Source organism: Podarcis erhardii, assembly GCF_964252035.2.
Source record: "Podarcis erhardii genome assembly, chromosome: 10".
NCBI classification, from domain to species: Eukaryota; Metazoa; Chordata; class Lepidosauria; order Squamata; family Lacertidae; genus Podarcis; species Podarcis erhardii.
Window position 1 is genome coordinate 40123237 of NC_138500.1, and position 19295 is coordinate 40142531.

A 19295-nucleotide genomic window follows, 5' to 3' on the forward strand; every position below is an offset into this window, starting at 1 on the left:
CACCGAACACGAAACAGTGTTATGGGTAACACATCTACCCATCCCAATCCCGTTTCCTGGGTTAATTTTGCCAATTGGGTTTTCAGAGTCCGATTCATTCTTTCAGTTTTCCCTGAACTCTGAGGCCTATATGCTGTATGCAGTCTCCATTTTACTTGTAGGACTCGACATACATCTTGTACTACTTGATCAATGAACGCTGGCCCATTATCACTTCCAATGCATCTAGGTAATCCAAACCTTGGGATCAATTCAGTGAGGAGTCTTTTAGTTACCTCTCGTGCCTTTTCAGTTCGGGTGGGAAAAGCTTCAACCCATCCGGTAAAAGTATCTACAAACACAAGGAGATACTTGAATCCCTTAGAAGGGACCAGCTCTGTGAAGTCCACAATTAGGCTTTCCATGGGGACGTATCCCACATGCTGAATTCCAGGAGGTTGTACCGGTCCCTGCCTGGGATTGTTTTTAGCACAAAGAACACATTTCTGTGAAATGCAAGTTGCTAATTGTGATAGATTAATAATATACAACTTCCGACTGAGACTCTCTCTAGTTGCAGTACCGCCAAGGTGAGTAGATTCATGATAATTTCTTACAATTGTACCTGCTAGATGATGAGGTACATAAATCCTATTGTCCGGCAGGATCATCCAACCGTCCTTCACAACTGCTCTTTCCTGTTCAGCCCACTTCCTCTCTTCTGGGGTATAGTGAGGTTTAACATCTTCTGGAACTACCTCTGGTATGAGGGCTGCTATAAATCCTCCCACAGGCTTTTGGGCTGCCTCTCGGGCTGCTTTGTCAGCAGCATGATTTCCTCTGGTTATTGGATCCCTTCCTCGTCCATGACCTTTGCAGTGCATTACAGCAATCTGTTCTGGAGCCCATACTGCTTCTAACAGGATTTCTACTTCAGGTCCATATTTCAAAGCCTTCCCGTGGGCTCCGATTAGACCTCTTTCTTTCCATAGAGCTCCATGTGCATGCAGGGTTAAGAAGGCATATTTTGAATCAGTATAGATGTTTGCCTTACATCCGGCTGCCAATTGCAGAGCTCTAGTTAAACCTATAAGTTCAGCCTTTTGTGCTGAGGTGCCAGCAGGCAAAGCTTCAGCTTCCACAACTTCCTCATTGGTGACCACAGCATATCCTGCTCGTCTGGCACCTTCATGCAGGTAACTGCTACCATCAGTATAATATACAACATCTGGATTTTTTAATGGTTCATCTTTCAGATCAGGTCTACTGGAATAAACTTCATCCATTACTTGGAGACAATCATGTGATTCCTCATCATCTACCTCTGGTAGGGGCAGCAAAGTCGCTGGATTGAGCATATTCACTACTCGTAGATGAATCCTGGGATTTTCACACAATAGGCCTTGGTATCTAGCCATCCTTGGGTTCGTTAGCCAATAACTACCCTTATATTCCATGAGTGTCAGAACAGCATGAGGTACATTCACATACATCGTCTGGCCAAAGGTAAATTTATCAGCTTCTTTGACAAGGCTCGCAGTGGCCGCTACTGCCCTTAGGCATGGAGGCCATCCTTTTGCTACTGAGTCCAATTGTTTAGACAAATAAGCTACTGGACGGTTCCAACTTCCTAATCTCTGGGTCAGGACTGCCGCTGCAATCCCATTCTGTTCATGTACATACAGCTGAAAGGGTTTTTCCGAATTAGGCAATCCAAGGGCTGGTGCCTCCATAAGTCGCTGTTTGATAACTAAAAAGGCTTGTTTCTGCTCAGGTCCCCATACGAATGGGTCCTTTTCTGCACCTCGAGTGCTTTCATGTAAGGGCTTGGCCAGACTACTGAAATCAGGTATCCATAGTCTACAAAACCCTGCTGTTCCCAGGAATCCCCTAAGTTGTTTTCTTGTGGTAGGTTCCTTGATAAGGCAAATAGCTTCTTTCCTCTCTGGTCTCAATGCTCGTTGTTGGTGTGAGATGTCAAAGCCCAAATATTTGACCTTTTCTAAACATAACTGTGCCTTTTTCTGGGAAACTCGGTAGCCAGCTTCCCAGAGCAAGTGGAGCAGTTCCTCTGTCCCTTCTTTACAGGTATCAAAATCCTTTGCAGCTAGTATAAGATCATCCACATATTGCAGAACCACCTTTTCTCCCGGTGTTGAGGGGTAACTTGTTAGATCCCTCGCCAAGGCAGTGCCAAATAAAGTTGGGGAATTTTTGAATCCTTGGGGCAATCTTGTCCAGGTTAGCTGGCCTTTTGTTCCTGTCAAAGGGTCTTCCCACTGGAAGGCAAATATAGGTTGGCTCTGTGGTGCCAGCCGGCAACAGAAGAATGCATCTTTCAAGTCCAATACAGTAAAAAATGTTGCTTCTGGTGGGATCAAACTCAGCAAGGTATATGGGTTTGGCACATTTGGGTGCAAGGTCTCGATAGCCTGGTTTACGAGCCTCAAGTCCTGCACTGGCCTGTATTCATCTGTCCCAGGTTTTCGAACAGGCAAAAGGGGTGTGTTCCATTCTGATTGGCAAGGCTTAAGCAGACCATATTTTAATAGGCGGTCCAAATGTTTCTGGATGCCCTCCGCTGCTCGCCGGGGTAAGGGATATTGCTTTACAGATACAGGGGTAGCCATAGGTTTTAGGGTTACTACAATTGGAGCTATATTCTTAGCCATTCCTGGTGGGCTATTTTCGGCCCATACTCCTGGTGGCACCTGTAGAGTTCGGAGGAGCTTGTTTAATTCTGTATCCAATGTGGGTTGGACTTGCAAGGCTGACATTAGGCGCCATGATTGTTCCTTAGGTACTGAGAGGGTAATTATTCCTGCTGCTTTTGATGGCAGTTTCATTTCTGGACCTCGAGGAGTGAAAGTGATTTGGGCCTGCAATTTGGACAGCATATCTCTGCCTAAGAGAGGTATTGGACACTCAGGTATATACAAAAACTGATGGGTTAAACGATGTCCCCCAATCTGGCATTCCAAAGGTTGGAGGAAAGACCTCTTAGCTGACTGTCCAGTGGCACTTTTAATGACTACACTTTTAGATGCCTTTTTCTGCAATAGTTCTGGGAGTACCGAGTATTCAGCCCCAGTATCAATCATAAAGTCTATTAAATGGCTCCCTAATTGAATCGTGACCGTGGGCTCCTGGAAGCCTAACTTTATGGAGTCCGGTCGTTCCTAGTCTTGGGTAAAATCCTCTTCTGCCAGTCCAATGAAATTGTCTCTACTCCGTCCCTGTCCTGGTCTCTGATATCTTCCATCTCGGATCATTCCCCGTCCCCGTCCCTGGTTTCTTGGGCCGGAGCCTGGGCCTGGGCCTGGGCGCACTTCTTCCAACCTCAGGGGTTCAGGACACTCCCGCTTCCAATGACCCTCCTTCTTGCAATTTGCACATTGATTCCTTCCCAGTGGTGGATTCCTTCCTCGCCCTCGCCCTCCATTTAAGGGGCGGTGGTCTTGCTTCACTGCTGTGGCTAGCATTACCATCTTTTCCTTCTGCCACTTCTTCTTCTCTTGCTTCTCAGCCTCATCCCTATTCCGATAAACTCGGCGTGCAATGGCCATAATTTGGCTCATCAGCATCCCTTCCCATCCTTCTGATTTCTGAATTTTCTTACGAATGTCAGAAGCGCACTGGGCCACAAATGTAGCAGTAATCATTCTACTGTTTTCAGGGGCTTCAGGGTCAAAAGGAGTCCATATACGATAGGCTTCTTGCAGCCTCTCTAAAAAGTCTCCCGGACTCTCATTTGGTTTTTGTTCTACTTCTGAGACTTTAGACATATTAGTGGGCTTCTGGCATGCCCTGCGGATACCTTGCACAAGTGTCTGGCGGTAGGTGGTGAGTCTGGCCAGGTGAATTGCATTGTTTGGATCCCAATTAGGATCTTCCAAGGGAAAGTTATCTTGGAGATGACGGTCAACATTATAAATATTTCCCGCTCTGGCCTGCTCACGCAAATATATCTGTGCCTTTTCAATTATGTCTCTCCTTTCCTCAGTGGTGAACAGAGTATTTAGGAGCTGGCGACAATCTGTCCAAGTAGGGCTATGAGTATTTACTATTGAAGTCACCAAGTCCATCATAGCCTGAGGTTTTTCTGCAAAAGATGGGGTGTGTGTTTTCCAATTCATCAGATCTGTAGTTGTGAATGGAATATATTGCAGGGTCGAAGTTCGAGGTGGCCGTGGTCCGGGTTGCCCATTAACCAGCGCAGGCTCCTCAAGTGCATCAAATACTCTTCTAAGAGGGGCTACTACGTGACCTTTCTCTTCACTTTGCTCTAGGGGCCTCAAATCATAGGGGATGGTATCTGTCGCAAGGCGTTCTTTTAGCAGCTTTATACGCCTGGCTGTATTGCTTGCTGACCGAGCAAGGTCTCCCTGTAACTTCTGTAACATTTCTCTGGGACTTGGATGTACAGGGGTTTGGGGTGGGCAATCAGTTGTTCCACTAAAGGAGACTGTAGATGGAGGTCTATTAGGAGTCACAGGTGGAATAACCACTTCTGCTTGGGCTTTATTATAGAACTCCAATGCCTCCTGAAGATATTTATCATAATCTATCAAGGAATCAAGCTCTGTGACTCCACTCCCATTATTCATTCCAGTTTCTTGCCTTGGGGTTACAACTGGTGGAGTGTTTGGATTAAGCTCCCTTCGATGTGGAGCATAGGGTGGAGGTGGAAGCACCTCTTCCTCTGGCCCCTCAAAAATGGGTTTGAGTTTATTTGGCAAGATTCCTTTCCTAGCTTCGGCTTTTACAGCCAATAATTTGCATCGTTTGACTTTGCATTCCCTTATCCATGGAGGATTTTTATTTAATGTGCTCAGCCAGGAATCTATATATGGAAATTGTCCTGGGCACCCTCCAGTTTCTTTGGCGATATCAGTCCAAAGTTTGCTTACTAAATTTATATCAAAGGTTCCCTGGGATGGCCATCCAGTAATTTGTTTTGGCCATTCTAGTTCACATAACGTTCTCAAGCGCTCTGGCGTCATTTTGACTCCATATGCCCCTGAGAAGGCTTTCTTAAAATTATTTAACATACACTCAAGAGGTGTATTTTCCCCCTTTGAACCCCCAACTCCCATTGTATGGCCCTGTGAAGTATCCACTCAGTCACTCACAGACGCGCTTCGTGGGTTTCCTTGCCTAGATGGAGTCGCCTCACTAGGAATCGAAGTACTGCCCACTCCACACTCAGGTCAGCTACAGATTGCTCTGTACTTTCTCACACATACAATGCGCTGGATACTTCACCACACTCTACCTCCCAATCCTTCCCTTTCCCTACACCAGATCACCATCTGATGTACCCAACCACCTAGCGTACTCAGTTTCCCCTTACTGAGACGCAGAAGTTTGATCAAGACTTCTCTTCCTCCCAATTAATTGGAGGGCCAAAAATCCCTTTGTGCACTTACCCTTGGTTGGTTCCCTGTTTCCCCCGGTCCGTCGCCGCCAGTGAGCAGGGTATCAGACAGACGAGTCTTCTGCGTTCCCCCTGGAAAAAAATTACCAGTGCGCGCTTTGGGTAAGCAGTTGTCCTCTCTCTTGTACCCTGCCCAGTAGGGCGAAGGGGCTGCGTTCCAGCAGACCACTTATCCGAGTCACAGGGCACCATAAAATGTAGCACCCTGCTTGTGGTTAACGCTTAGCTGGAATGAAATATTCAACGCAGCAATAGAGAAATTAAAATAGTAATTTATTTGTCAGACAAATAAATAAGAGGCACAGTGGTACATGGTTACCAAGCTCTGGCCTGGCCTCCTGCCATTCTGGCCAGCACTTATATTCCCTTAATCCAGCCCCCTTTGCTCCTCCTGTGGCTGCCTCTGTCCAATCAGCCTGGTTGAAATTCCTATTGGCTGTTTGCTAGAGCCAATCACAAAAGATACACCCACAAAAGATACACCCACTTCCTTGCCCTTATATGGGAGACAAAGAGCTATATATAAATGACAAATAAGTAATAATATATCTTACATGGAATCTTAATTACCAGCTCACCTCTTGCCCTTCTTGCCCTATTGCCTTCTAAAACAAATGGTTTAATCTTACATTTTTATGTTCAACAGATGTCAAGGATCTTGAGTTTCACATAAACATTGAAAGATTTCCTTCATTTAATGTTTCTAAACAAAATGCCTGACAACTATATATCAAGACTGCCCGGATGGCGTCTTCTGTCTGGCAAGGGGGGGGCTGGTGGCTGACTTAATTTCAGGATAAATACAACTCTTACAACCATATGAAATAAGAATCTAGCATTCCTTAAATCCTTTGCATAATTACATTTAAGCCAATATATTTAAGCTAATATATTTCATACATTTATCATAGGTAGCCTCTTAAAAGAATAAAGCTTCTCAAAGTGAAAAGGAAGGAACTCAATAAAACACAGCTTTTAAAAGAAGCCTCTTCAAAAATGTTCTCTTTTTCTGTCAGCTAAATGTTTTTCCCTTTTGCTCCTGGCCTTTCAACCTTAGAAAGAAGATCTGGCTCATTTTACTGGGAGGCACATTGGTATTATCTTTCCCCATTCCTAATGGTGTTTTCTCAGCCTTGGGGCAGCATATGTAATTCTCCCTTTTTATGACTTTGAGAATTGTTTTTCTACTATAAATCAATGGGGCCCTTCTTGTCTTAGGAGGAAAAACATCTTGCCAAGGTTCTTTTAGGCAGCTGGTCTTTTGCCTGGCATGAAACATTTGAAAATCCTTTTTTTAAGCTCATTTTTAAAATGCAAGCCCTGATTAAACATATAGAAGCTTTGATAAAAATGCAGGCTTATGATTAGATGCCTCACAGCCTCGCAAGCTCCCAGAGCGATGCCAAAGCTGCAGGCAGCTACGGCATCGCTCTGGGTCCCATTCTGGGGGCTGGCGTCCGGGGAAGCTCGGGCTTTCCCCGCCCCAGCCCCGCACCTGGGAAAAAATAATAATTTCCCCCCTTTATTCCTCCCCCCCAAATCTAGGTGCGCCCTATGGGCCGGTGCGTCCTATAGGGCGAAAAATACGGTACCTTGTGTTGGTCGGAGAGATGTTATTGTCGGCCATCTTCCAATGCGCCACCGGTGCCCCCGTCTTGACAGTTTCATGGGTTTATGCTCTCGTCTGAGTGTCCTAACCTGGTTCTGACAAGGGTCCATGATCTATGATGGAATAACCCTGGTGGTTTCAGCACCACAGAGAGCTCTGAGTGAGCAACTTGCTCTGGCAATGGCTGGAGCCAGAGTGAGGTCTTGAGCCAGTTTCCCAGTTTATTGCCCAAAGGTTTGCTGTACTTGCAGAAACACCGGAGCTTCTTAAAGGGTCAAATGTTTGACCTGGAGAAGTGTGCTGCTTTTGTGCTCTGTGGCCTGCTACCTGTACCATTACCTACACAACTGTCAAGTGCAGGCATTTGGTTTCTCAGGCTAAGAGAAGGATGTTTGGTGACTTCGATTCAGTGGGCTCTGGTTCAGTAGGCTGAGGTTCAATGTCAGGAGCTTGGGCTAGCTCTTCAGCCAGTGGCACTGCAGCCATAGACTTGGCTGGCTCTTTCTCCTCTGACTCTGAGGACAAAACCATGATACCTAAAGGCTTGACAGAGTTGATGGAGACCATTGTTGCTCAAGCTGCAAAATGCAATGGCTGGTATTCCTCAAAACATACCAAACCCCTGTTTGCTTTTGAGAGGTCTGAGACTGGGGCCAGGATCTGGCTGAGTAGGATTTCTCACATAAGCCTCCAGTGATGCAATTCTGTTATATATGGAAACATCAAAATTCTGTGTGGAGCAGAAATGAACAGCTGCAGTTTAAACAAATAATTAGTGCGCGCACACACTATGGTTTTCATTTTCTGATTAAAAGTTTTGATACTTTGATTTGTTTTTGCCATAAAAGTATTGGGATAAAATTACTATTAGTAGGAGCAGGTTTCTTTTCTTTTCTTTTCTTTTCTTTTCTTTTCTTTTCTTTTCTATTCTTTTCTTTTCTTTTCTTTTCTTTTCTTTTCTTTTCTTTTCTTTTCTTTTCTGGCAAAAGCACTGGCAGTTATGTAGCTCCCTGGAGGTCTTTCATGTGACTAAACTATTTATGGTTATTAATGTAGAGTGATTTGACTTTGCCTACTGCATTTTCCATTTTAATCTCTTTTCAAGTATGAGAACATAAACTGTTCCTTTAAAAAAATAGAATAGTTGATTCTGTACATTAAAAAAAAAAACCTTGAGTATTAATGTGTATGAAAGTTACTAGGAAATTGGCTACATGTGAGACTATTAAGATGACTGTCAACTGAAGCACATCAGCCTTCCATTGATGATAGCAGGCTATTTTTTTAAAAAAGGGGTCTATTTAATATATTTTGATCTTTCCTCCCACCTAACAAAATCTGTTATACTTTATTAAAATTTTCATATGATCTTTGTAAGGTCTTGACACACTTGTAAGGTGATTGGGGGGAAAGAAGAAACCCTTCTGAATTATCATGGCAGTAAAGTAGGAAACTTGATTCAAAATCATTTCACATTCATCAATACTTCTTAATGTCTGGTTCAGTTACTAACTTTTAAAAGCGTCTGAGAACACATGAAACAATAAATGAGATGGTTCAGACATGTTTCATGAAGATGAATGTCATGATGTGTCCAGACAAAATAAAAAAATTCCTTCCAGTTACTTCCAACTTAGTCGGTCTTTAAGGTGCTACTGGAAGGAATTTTTTTATTCTGTTTTGACTATGGCAGACCAACACGGCTACCTATCTGTAACTGGATGATGTGTCCAGGTTCTTGATAGAAATATTTTCAGAAAATTCCCATTTCTTAAAAATGCATTGCTTAATAAAAATTATATTCACAAATGAGTAAAACAAACAGGGTTTTCAAATAATTCCATTCACATGAGGCAGGTAATTTAAACAAGCAGGCCAATTAAATTAAAACAAAATAACGTATTCAGACATGCTAAACCACATTTAATTTAGGACCTTTCCAAAGTTTTCCAGAAAACTCACGTAGAAAGGGTTGATGGTTTAGTTTAATTGTATTTATGATAACAGTTTTGATGCACTAATATAAAGGGGTTAATTTTGCTTCAAAGTAGAAGCATGTCAGAGTGAGGTTATATAAGAAATAGACTTTTATCTGGATCATTTGCCATCTTTCATTAGTGAAAGTTCACATCACATGCAGCTTGAGTCTTCATCTGTTTCTAGCAGGTTGGGGGACAATATGTTTTGGAGTGTAGCCTTGGAGACAGTATGATACGACTATATCAGGTTTCCATAGCAGATTTTAGATAGTAGTGTAAGTGGAAATTTTAATACAATGAAGAAAAGGTCTACAACATTCTGTGCTTCAGAAAAAGAATATTCTAGAGCAGTCGCACTCCAGAACTGCATTAAAGTTTGTTTGAGGTATCCGCATACAAACATAATTCAGAAGACAAACTGAAAGTTTGGAGCTGACATAAGTGGACTATGTATTATTCCTTAACAGTGTGAACATATCCAGAAGAAATATTCATTGCCTAGGTAATAATTTCTCCTAAATCCTCTAGCACTTGTAGAACACGATTCTACATTGGTGGAAATACTGACAGCTGGTGAAGTGTAGTGGCTAAAGTCTTGGGCAAGGACCAGGGAGACTTAAGATGCAAACCTTCCCTCAACCATAAAGCTCATTGGGTGACCTTGGGCCAGCCGTTGGTAGGAGGCTATCTCCTGCGTAGCCCCGATGCTGGAGGAACAACACTGGTATTGGGGCGGGGGGAGGACTTGGTAGATTCTTGTATTTCTGCAGGACATTATTTCAACCACCAATGATGGCTAAAAATTTCACTCTCTATGGAGTTATTGGAGAGCCCAAGATGACAGTCACAACAGAAGATAAGATTCTGACTAACACTGCAGCCAGTTCCTGTACATGACCAGGACAATATAAGGACCCCCCCCCCCCCCCCAGAAACAAAGATCTCATATATCAGGATAAGTGGCATGGGCCTACATTATTCTGCTTGCACACCTAAAGAATTATGTGTTCATGCATAAGGTGATGGGGCACATTCCCCAAAGAGCACTTTGACCAAAAACAAACACTCAGCAGACACTGTCAGACAGATAAAAAAGAAATGAACGGCAGTCATCTAAGAAACTTAACAGGTACCTTGGCTCTGGAAGCAAACACACATTGGGAAACTTAACTGCTACAGCTGAGTTGCAAAGACAAAGTATACTACACAGGTAAGCCATATAGGAGGGCTCAATCCAGAAAGGGATAATCAATACTGCAAGGCAGGAACTTTCCCTAGTTGTCACTACTGCTGGAGAAACAGCATAATTTTTTCCTTACAGAACGTTAGCCAGGATGCAGGGGGCAAACAGTGCAATTCCTTACAGTGGCTGGGTGGTTGCATTGATCATGCTTTCCATTGTTATTGCAATGACAAGATTGTCCTCTCCAAGAGGTGAACCTCCAGATGTAGACACCAGGAGAACTAATGGTGGAGGAATTGTAAGCTAGATTGAGGCATGTTTAATGAAAGAGCTTCCAGGCGATAGTACCCTTTTTCTCACACTTTCTCATGAAGACTGAAACCACTAGTGACTGTTGCAGCTTCTACCAATTACTAATCACCAGCCCCATATTTCTGTCGTCTTTTCACAGGCAGCTAGTCAGCCATTCAGTATGCACACAGGAGACAATGTTCACTCACCACCATTTTGTCATGCAGACCATAAGTGAAGCTCACAGCAGCACCAGCAGTGATCAACAGGAAGCCAACTATTCCTATCTGGAGCATGAATCTTTTCACTCTATCACAGTTTTTTTGTTTTTCCATAATGCAGAATAGACAGTAGCATAGCTCTGAGAGAGGCAGTGATGGGAACAGCTATACCTGTTGTTGTTGTTGTTGTTGTTGTTGTTGTTGTTGTTGTTGTTGTTGTTGTTCTACCTGCAATGCATTTTTGGAATGGCTCAGAGCCTTTCTGAAACAAAATAAAACAAAAAATTTGGCAAGCCCATTCTTTTGTGATGCTGTCAAAATTTACTCAAAATGCTCTGTGAGTGTTCCAGTCTTCTGATTGTTAGCAGGTAGGGAATGTCTGTACTGCAGAACTCAGCTCAGCTGCCTCTGTGATGTGGCACACCCACAGAGAAAGTGTCAGATTGTGGGTTCTCCATCACAGACTGCAAAATGCTGTTGGCTAGACTATTGAAGCAGACAAATGCATGGCTTGTAACTTCTCAAAGTTTTACATTCAGTCTCATGGGCTCAAGTCTGTGGAATTCATTCCCGGCCGAGGTTAGTCATATACCTTCCTGCTAAATTTCAGGTGCATGACCAAGACTTTCTTGCTCCAGCAGGCATATACAAGTAGTTTTCAGTCTTATAATAAATATTTATTATTTTATTGTCCCATTTTCTGTGGATCGTTTTTATGTACACTGCTTAGAAATGCAAATGATTAAGCAGGATACACATGTCTTAAATAAATAAACAAACCATCATGTTGTAATAAGTAGCTTATTTTATTGTAAAGTAGCTTACTTAATGGATGTCCGCTCCATTAAAATATCAGAACTAGATCTTGGGATAGGCATATTCAAGTGGGAGGGGGCCTGATTCTCACTGCTCAGTGTCATGGGGTAGAAAGGAGGTTTAGCTTCCATGCTAACAATATCCTTTACTTTCTTCCATAGCTGAATGATTGCCATTTCCTTTTACAGGGAAAAAGTAAAGAGCTCCAACTGGAGATGCTGCAGCGATAAAGAAAAACAAATAAACCCACCCCTACAACCCTGACGCGGGGAGAACACACTTTAAAAAACATATCACCAGCATCAAATAGCAGGTTTCTATAGAAACATAGAACACTGCCTTATTCTGAGTCAAACCATTGGCCTATATAGTTTAGTATTGTTTACACTGACTGGCAGCAGCTCTCCAAAGTTTTCCCCCAGCTCCTACATGGAGATGATGTGAACTGAACCTGGGACCTGTTGCAATCAAAGCAGGTGCTTTACCAGTGATCTACAGCTTCTCCCCTAAATTATTAGCATACCAATTGACATTAAATAATTTATATTTATATAAATTATATTTAATTGACATTAAATAATTTATATTAAAATGGTACTTTCTGTGCTTTTATTTATTTATTTATTTATTTATTTTCATGATTATTTTACACTTGTCTTGTTATAATTACTCCTTGTGTAATGTGTGTTTTTACAATCCTGAGTCATTGGAGAAGGTAGTGTTCGGTTTTCACTTTCTTTTTCTTTTCTTTTGAATAGATGGGCAAATTGACCGAGGAAACTATTTTACCGTTCCTATAGCGAGGCATGCTAATTCTGTTTTGGCAGCAGAGTGCAAATCAGCTCTGCTCCAAGTGTGGGCAACTGGGATTAGCATGCCTTTGACTTGCCTGTGTGAGAGAGAAAAATAGTTGATCCCCTGTATAGCTATTAATATCTATTAATATTTACTTAAATAAGCTACTTCTGTTTCCTTGCCATATAGTAAATTGTGAAATATCTATGCTCTTCTAATATTTCATCATGCACATGACATGCCTTTACCTCCCATCTCAGAACAGACATTTTAAAAAGAAAAGGTATGCATATTCAGCTTGGGGAGGGGGAGGAAGGGAAAGGAGATTGTTAGTCGCTTTGAGACTCCTTAGGGTAGTGATAAAGTGGGATATCAAATCCAAAATTCTTATTCCCTTCTCTTGGCAAAGCTGCTCTATTGAAGTTGGCTGGTAAATAGCTCTACTTTCTATTATTTTTCCATTATTTGGCTTTATTGCCAGCTTTTAGTTGGTTCATCCAAGTTATCTTGAGACCACATTGATCTAAATGTACCAGGATCTAGCATTTATCAGTGTTTCTGAAATGAGATCTTGTTTTCATCCTTGTTTTTGATGATCTCCCGTGTTATGAAAATGCCTGATTGGTTTGGTATATTTGGTACATTTCCCATTTATATTAATCAGGCAGGTTTTATTCATTCTCCCTTGGCTGATGTAATTCAGACTAAAAACTACTTTATCTACTACAGAGATTTATTACTTGAAATAGTCAAATAATGGAATCAGGATTTTCATTTTAGAGGGGCAGGTGCTGGTGAAATGTTGTTGCTAACCGCTTCTGAAACTTGCTAGACTTTTCAGTTATTATTAAGGTCTGGAAGCCAGAAGATAAATGGAATTACCTTGGAACAGCCTAATTTGCTTTTTCCTGTCATTATAGTAGAAATGATGAAGAAGCCTGAAAACATTCAGCTCTTCAGAAATCCAAGGAGCTAAAATTTCAAAGCCAAGATTGGGTGAATCTTATAGTTCAAAACACTTGCAAAACCATTCCTGTAGATCACATCATATGAAATAACTTCCATCGTTTCAGGACTGTATCTTGAAGGGCACGACACCTGCTTAGTAAAACTGCAAAGTTACCCTGGGAAATTTGACTACCCATATGCATTATCTTGTTCTTAATGCAAGGCAGACCTGCATTAAGAATTTAAATGAGGCAGAGTCAAGAATCTTAGGACCAATTCACATGATCAAACTGATAATAGAATCATAGAATTGGAGAGTTGGCAGGGACCATGTGGGTTATCTAGTACAACTCCTTGCATTGCAGGAATCTTTTGCCCAAGATGGGGCTTGACCCCACGAGCCTGAGATTAACACTCTCATGCTCTAGTGACTGAGCTGTTATAATGTTGTCAGCATGTAAGTTGGATTCAGCTGAGCGGATTCAGGTAGCTTTCTTCCTCAGTCCCTTTGCAAGCTGACCCACATTCTCTACAATACACTCTGTGAACTACTTCAAATCTACTCAAAGTGGGTTAAACTACGCCATTATTCATTTGGACTGTTTTGATTTCTTTGTAGCACATGCTGAAGCAGTTATTTGAGTATACCTCTTCTTGCCAGACACAGACCTCTGAATCTACTCCGGCCACTGGTGGAGGAAGGGGTGTGTGTGTGGCTTGCCCAGGGGTTATCCCTGAGGGGGGCTGACATCGCCGCCCTGACCCCCGGGATGCTTGCCATGGGCAGCGCCCCCTGGAATGCTTGCCATGGGTGGCTCCCCCCTGGGATGCTCTCCATGGGTGGCTTGTCCCTGGGACGCTCGCTGCGGGCAGTGCCCCTGGGATACTTGCTCTATCCCCATAGGCAGCTAGCCCCACCCCCAGGTGCACGGCATGTGTGACGCTCCGGGTGCCGTAGCAGCTAGCTCCGCCTCTGACTCGGACAACATATAAACATTGCCAATTTGGTTTTTTGCAAAGTACCATTTCTGAACAGTGAAAGATAATAATAAAAAAACAAGTCAGATTTTAAAGCATACATCTACTCATAAAGGATGGGATGCGGGTGGTGCTGTGGGTTAAGCTACAGAGCCTAGCACTTGCCGATCAGAAGGCTGACGGTTCGAATCCCCGCGACGGGGTGAGCTGTCGTTGCTCGGTCCCTGCTCCTGCCAACCTAGCAGTTCGAAAGCACATCAAAGTGCAAGTAGATAAATAGGTACTGCTCCGGTGGGAAGGTAAACGGCATTTCCGTGCGCTGCTCTGGTTCGCCAGAAGTGGCTTAGTCACGCTCGCCACATGAACCGGAAGCTGTATGCCGGCTCCCTTGGCCAGTAAAGCGAGATGAGCGCCGCAACCCCAGAGTCGTCGGCGACTGGACCTAACGGTCAGGGGTCCCTTTACTCATGAAGGGTGATAAAGCTATAACCAGTCAATTCTACCATGGGTTTTGAATGCTTCTATGCCTGCAGGAATATACTTGTAGTAAAGATGCAGCTTCTCACGACATGACATATTGTAAATAATTTTGCTAAAGCACATTACATATACGACCTCCTATCTAAAAAATGGGGCATTCGCACAATTGACATCAAATATTCACACATTTCCCATTCTGTCACAGAAATGTAAATCTTACATTGTCTTGTGATTAAAAATTATTCATGTACACGTTAATAATATTCACACATGGTACAAATGCGAGGAGAGATACATTAATGGTATACCAAATATGGTCTTACTTGTGACACATTTCAATTAACATTCATATAGGAATCACCATATGGCTTTCTAGAAGTTGAAAGCAATATGTTTCAACTTTAAATGACATTTCCGTGGTTAAGAATGCTCCATTAAGATGCATTTATCCGAACGTGCAAGGCCCAACCATAAGCCCCCTCACATGCAAGAGCTCTTCTTGCACACATCAATTATGTGATCACAAAATCTAGTTGGCTCATTTGTTTCTCAGATTTATCACAGAATGTTTTATTTTTTAAAATATATTTTTATTAATTTTTTGTGATGAGTAGCAATAGAATATATATATATATATAGAGAGAGAGAGAGTCAATGTTTTAATCATAGAACCATTCAAACAAATCAGTCATATTCAGAGTGAGACATTACTGTTGTAGGAAATATGGATTTGAGGGGAGGAAAGAGGGAAGGAACTGGGGAACAATGAAATTTCATTCTTTTACATGTTTTGTTTTGCAGTCTTGGGAGATTTTCATGGAATAATGCAGCCAAGAAATATTAGCAATGGATATTTTAGCCATCATTTGGGTAAAGAAAAGGACTAAAAAGAGAACTATCATTTTTTTAACAGAATGAGATAAGTACCCTTTTCTACTGTCATCTGATTACTTGTTTTTTCACAGGTATTTATGTTAACAACAAGCAGTTACAAACATCTTGATTACATTTCACAAGGGACGTTGTTGACACGTCCTTCACTCAACCAGTTCAAGCAAACATTCAGATATTTTTGACTTGGCAGAATAGAGATAGTAACTGAGGCTGGATAGCCTGTCTGAAGAGAACGTGATCTGACATTATTCCTTATTGCAAATGCCTAAGAACAGCAAAGTGGTTAAACGAGAAATAGATGATGATGTCATCGAGTCAGTTAAGGATCTCCTATCAAACGAAGACTCTGTGGAAGACGCTTTCAAGAAAAGCGAGCTGTCGGTTAATGACTCGGACGACAAAGATGTAGATGTGGAAGAGGGATCTGACGTGGAAGATGAGAGACCAGCTTGGAACAGCAAACTTCAGTATATTCTGGCACAAGTTGGATTTTCTGTAGGTTTGGGGAATGTGTGGCGATTTCCTTATCTGTGCCAAAAAAATGGCGGAGGTAAGGCTCTATATTTGCTCGTTGACTTTGGTTATGTAAAGATTGTGACTGTTGGTCCCTGTAGTCTGTGAATCCCATTTTTACTCTTATAGTAATCTATGCTGTCTCCCAGACACAAACCAGATGTAACATCAGCAGAACAATCCTTCTGGACATATATGGTGGGGGTAAAGTTACTACCACCACTGTTGCCCTACAGGTTTGCTATGGGCAGGGCAGAAATGGGGGAGCTTATTCCTTTCCATTGGCTATAATTGGAGGGCATTAACTATGCCAGCGCCAGATAGAGGGTTGGGCTATTTCTGTGGGCCAAGGGACTTACCCATTGGCATACATACTTTTTTTTGCTGGTGGGGAACCACTAATTTCACTTCCAATGGCTCCTCAATGGGTTTTCTAGTGGAACTTGGATTATATGCTAACCTCATATTTGAAGCTTGTTTTTTTTAAATCCGCACTCTAAATATTTGCATTTAGGGCACACTTTTTTTAAAAAAAGCAAATAGCAGCAATGGGGGGCTGATAAATATCAGGATCACAGCAGGTATCATGTAAGTATCAGGATCTCTTTCTAGACACTGGATACATCTCTTTCAAGGAAAAATCTTTTCTGTTCTTGTTTAAATTATTCCTAAAAGTAATAATTCATTTGATAACTTTTTTCTAGACCACAGATTGGCACTGTTAACATGCTTTTTGCGTCAGTTAAGTAAAATAATCAATTCATCAGCTGAGGGCAAAGGATTGATCACAGGTTGAGCCTTCCAAGTTTCTTGAATTAAGTGATTTTATACTGGAGACACAAATCTATCATTCTGGATTACGACTAGATTAAAGGGTGTCCCCGTTGCCATGTGGGATCTGGAGTAAAAGAGCTAACAGCAACTGCTACAAATCCATAGCACAAGTAAAGAACGGACATAAAGTTACTTATTGAACAAATTCAACACTAATCAGAATTGCATTTATTCAGAAACAAGCTGCATTGCAGGATTGCAGCCTTAATTTTAGTGCTGCTGCCATGGATATGCTACAGTTGATTCTAAATCTGCACACTGTCCACAACAGTTTGTGGCCACCAAAGAACAAATTGGGGTTGCCCCCAGCCCTGAATTAGCTCCCAGAGTTGTAGGGTGGGGAGAGAAAGTTAAAAACACACACGTTAGGATATGCCGCTAAAATTATTTCAATAATTGATCCCCCCCCCCCAGTGTATTTCCAAAGCTTTACAATTGATTTGGCATTTCTTTTCTTTGCCAATATATGAACTTCAGTTTGTCCTGCAAATTACTGGCAATTATTCTTCCTGTAGCTGCAAAACAGGCCTCCGAAACTTCCTGTTTCTCTTCAGAGTTATTGGATTTCTCATAATTACTGGCTTGCCCTGTCATTTCTTCAAATGGGGACATTTGCAGATCATGTTGCTTGGTTTGCAATGTGAATATGTGAAAAAAAATAAATGTGCCTGGATATCGGAGCAATGCATGCAGGCATGTAGAAAGAAAGCACATTGATTTTTACACTACAAATACTGGAATATAGCAACTAAATATCTAATCCATAGGAAGTATTGTGTCAATTCCAGCTTTAGAGTAGATCCATTGAAATTAATCAACATGACTAACTTAGGTCCATTAATTTTAGTGAGTAGGGCTAGGATTGGGTACAACCAACCACGTTATTATTAGAGAGTTGATCCTAGAACATTTTGATCATTCTCACTTCATGTTTGAAGCAGTCCATTTTCAGCAGAAGAAGAAAGGACAAGCTCTCTTGAGTTTGGCCCTGCTTACCCCAGCAAACACTTCTGTTACTCTGGCACATGCTGCAGTTCAGCAGCACAGGAATTGTAATGAAACAGCACAGGAATTGCGAGCAAATGCATCACAGCGTTACTTACTCACAAGAAGATCCAGGAAAGGCTATGCTGCTGCTTGAGTTAACAAACTGCAATGATTCCTCAATATAAGACTGATATGGGAGTCTGAAAATCGAAAGCAAAAGCTTCAAATTAGTGTCTTTTACCCCATGGTGGCAGGGAAGGTGGCAGACTACTACAATCAGCCTTCCACTGAGGAAGCATCACAAATTTTTATGTAATGCAACATGAAGTCCTTTACTGCCAAAGTGATTTCCCCTACATTATCTCAGCAAGCAGGTTGGCACCATTATTTCCATACGATGCAGTTGTCAAAGGGTGAGTGCATGTGCATGCACAAGATAGTCACTTGTCAAAACATCCACAGCTAAGCTTGTCTCCCCAGCAGTGATTGCTTTGCATGGTTAGCAGTGAACAGCTGCTAAAACTACATAAAAAGCAAGATCAATTGAAACAACAGCAATCAAGAGTTCCATATGAAAAGCAGTGTCTGAAAATAACAGCTGAAATAGATAACTGTCGGCTACCTACCAAAGGAAGCAGTGATGGTGCCTGGTGCATTTCCATTTAGCAGGGCATCCCATAAAATCAACAACATGACAAAAATAGCGGTGTGCCCTATACTCAACATATTTGGGATCAACCTTCCGTAATTTAGTGCCCTGCAGATGTTGGAATCCCAACTTCCATCAGATGCAGCCACCATGGCCATTGGTCAAAGATGATGGAAGGTGTAGACTAGTGATGGCCAAACTTGGCCCTCCAGCTGTTTTGGGACTACAATTCCCATCATCCCTGACCACTGGTCCTGTTAGCTAGGGATAATGGGAGTTGTAGTCCCAAAATAGCTGGAGGGCCAAGTTTGGCCATGACTGGTGTAGACCAACAACCTCTGGAGGGCACCAGGGTTGCAGACCTTTGCTTTAGGTAGTCAGGGATATGGAACAAGAAGATAAAGAATGTTGGGGGAGCTGATTAAATAATCACTTCCCTTTCAGATTCTGAATTCACATGGAAAATGTAGCACCATCAGGCTTTCTTTGGCAAAATTTAGACAAAGGTCACATGCACACACAAAAGAGTGCTTTAAAATACATGAATTTGTGGCTTAATTTCCAAATATCTCCAAACTGTGTGGTTGTTAATCAAAAATGAATCTTGAGTCTTTGAGTGGAAATAAAATCTTGAAAGCGTAAGATATAGATTGACATGAAAAGAGTTGCTTTCCCATATAAAAAGTGGGTAGATTATGGGTA

General features: G+C 42.0%; 1 protein-coding gene across 3 annotated transcripts in view; it reads left to right on the forward strand.

Moving 5' to 3' along the window:
* SLC6A15 (solute carrier family 6 member 15) overlaps nt 1-19295 on the forward strand; it is a 51851-nt gene that overhangs the window by 12708 nt on the left and 19848 nt on the right. For all 3 annotated transcript variants that reach the window (XM_081878242.1, XM_081878243.1, XM_081878244.1), the window contains exon 2: nt 15682-16160. In XM_081878242.1, coding sequence (XP_081734368.1) covers nt 15872-16160 — 289 coding nt within the window. In that variant the 5' untranslated portion in view covers nt 15682-15871. The remainder of the gene's footprint in view (nt 1-15681; nt 16161-19295) is intronic.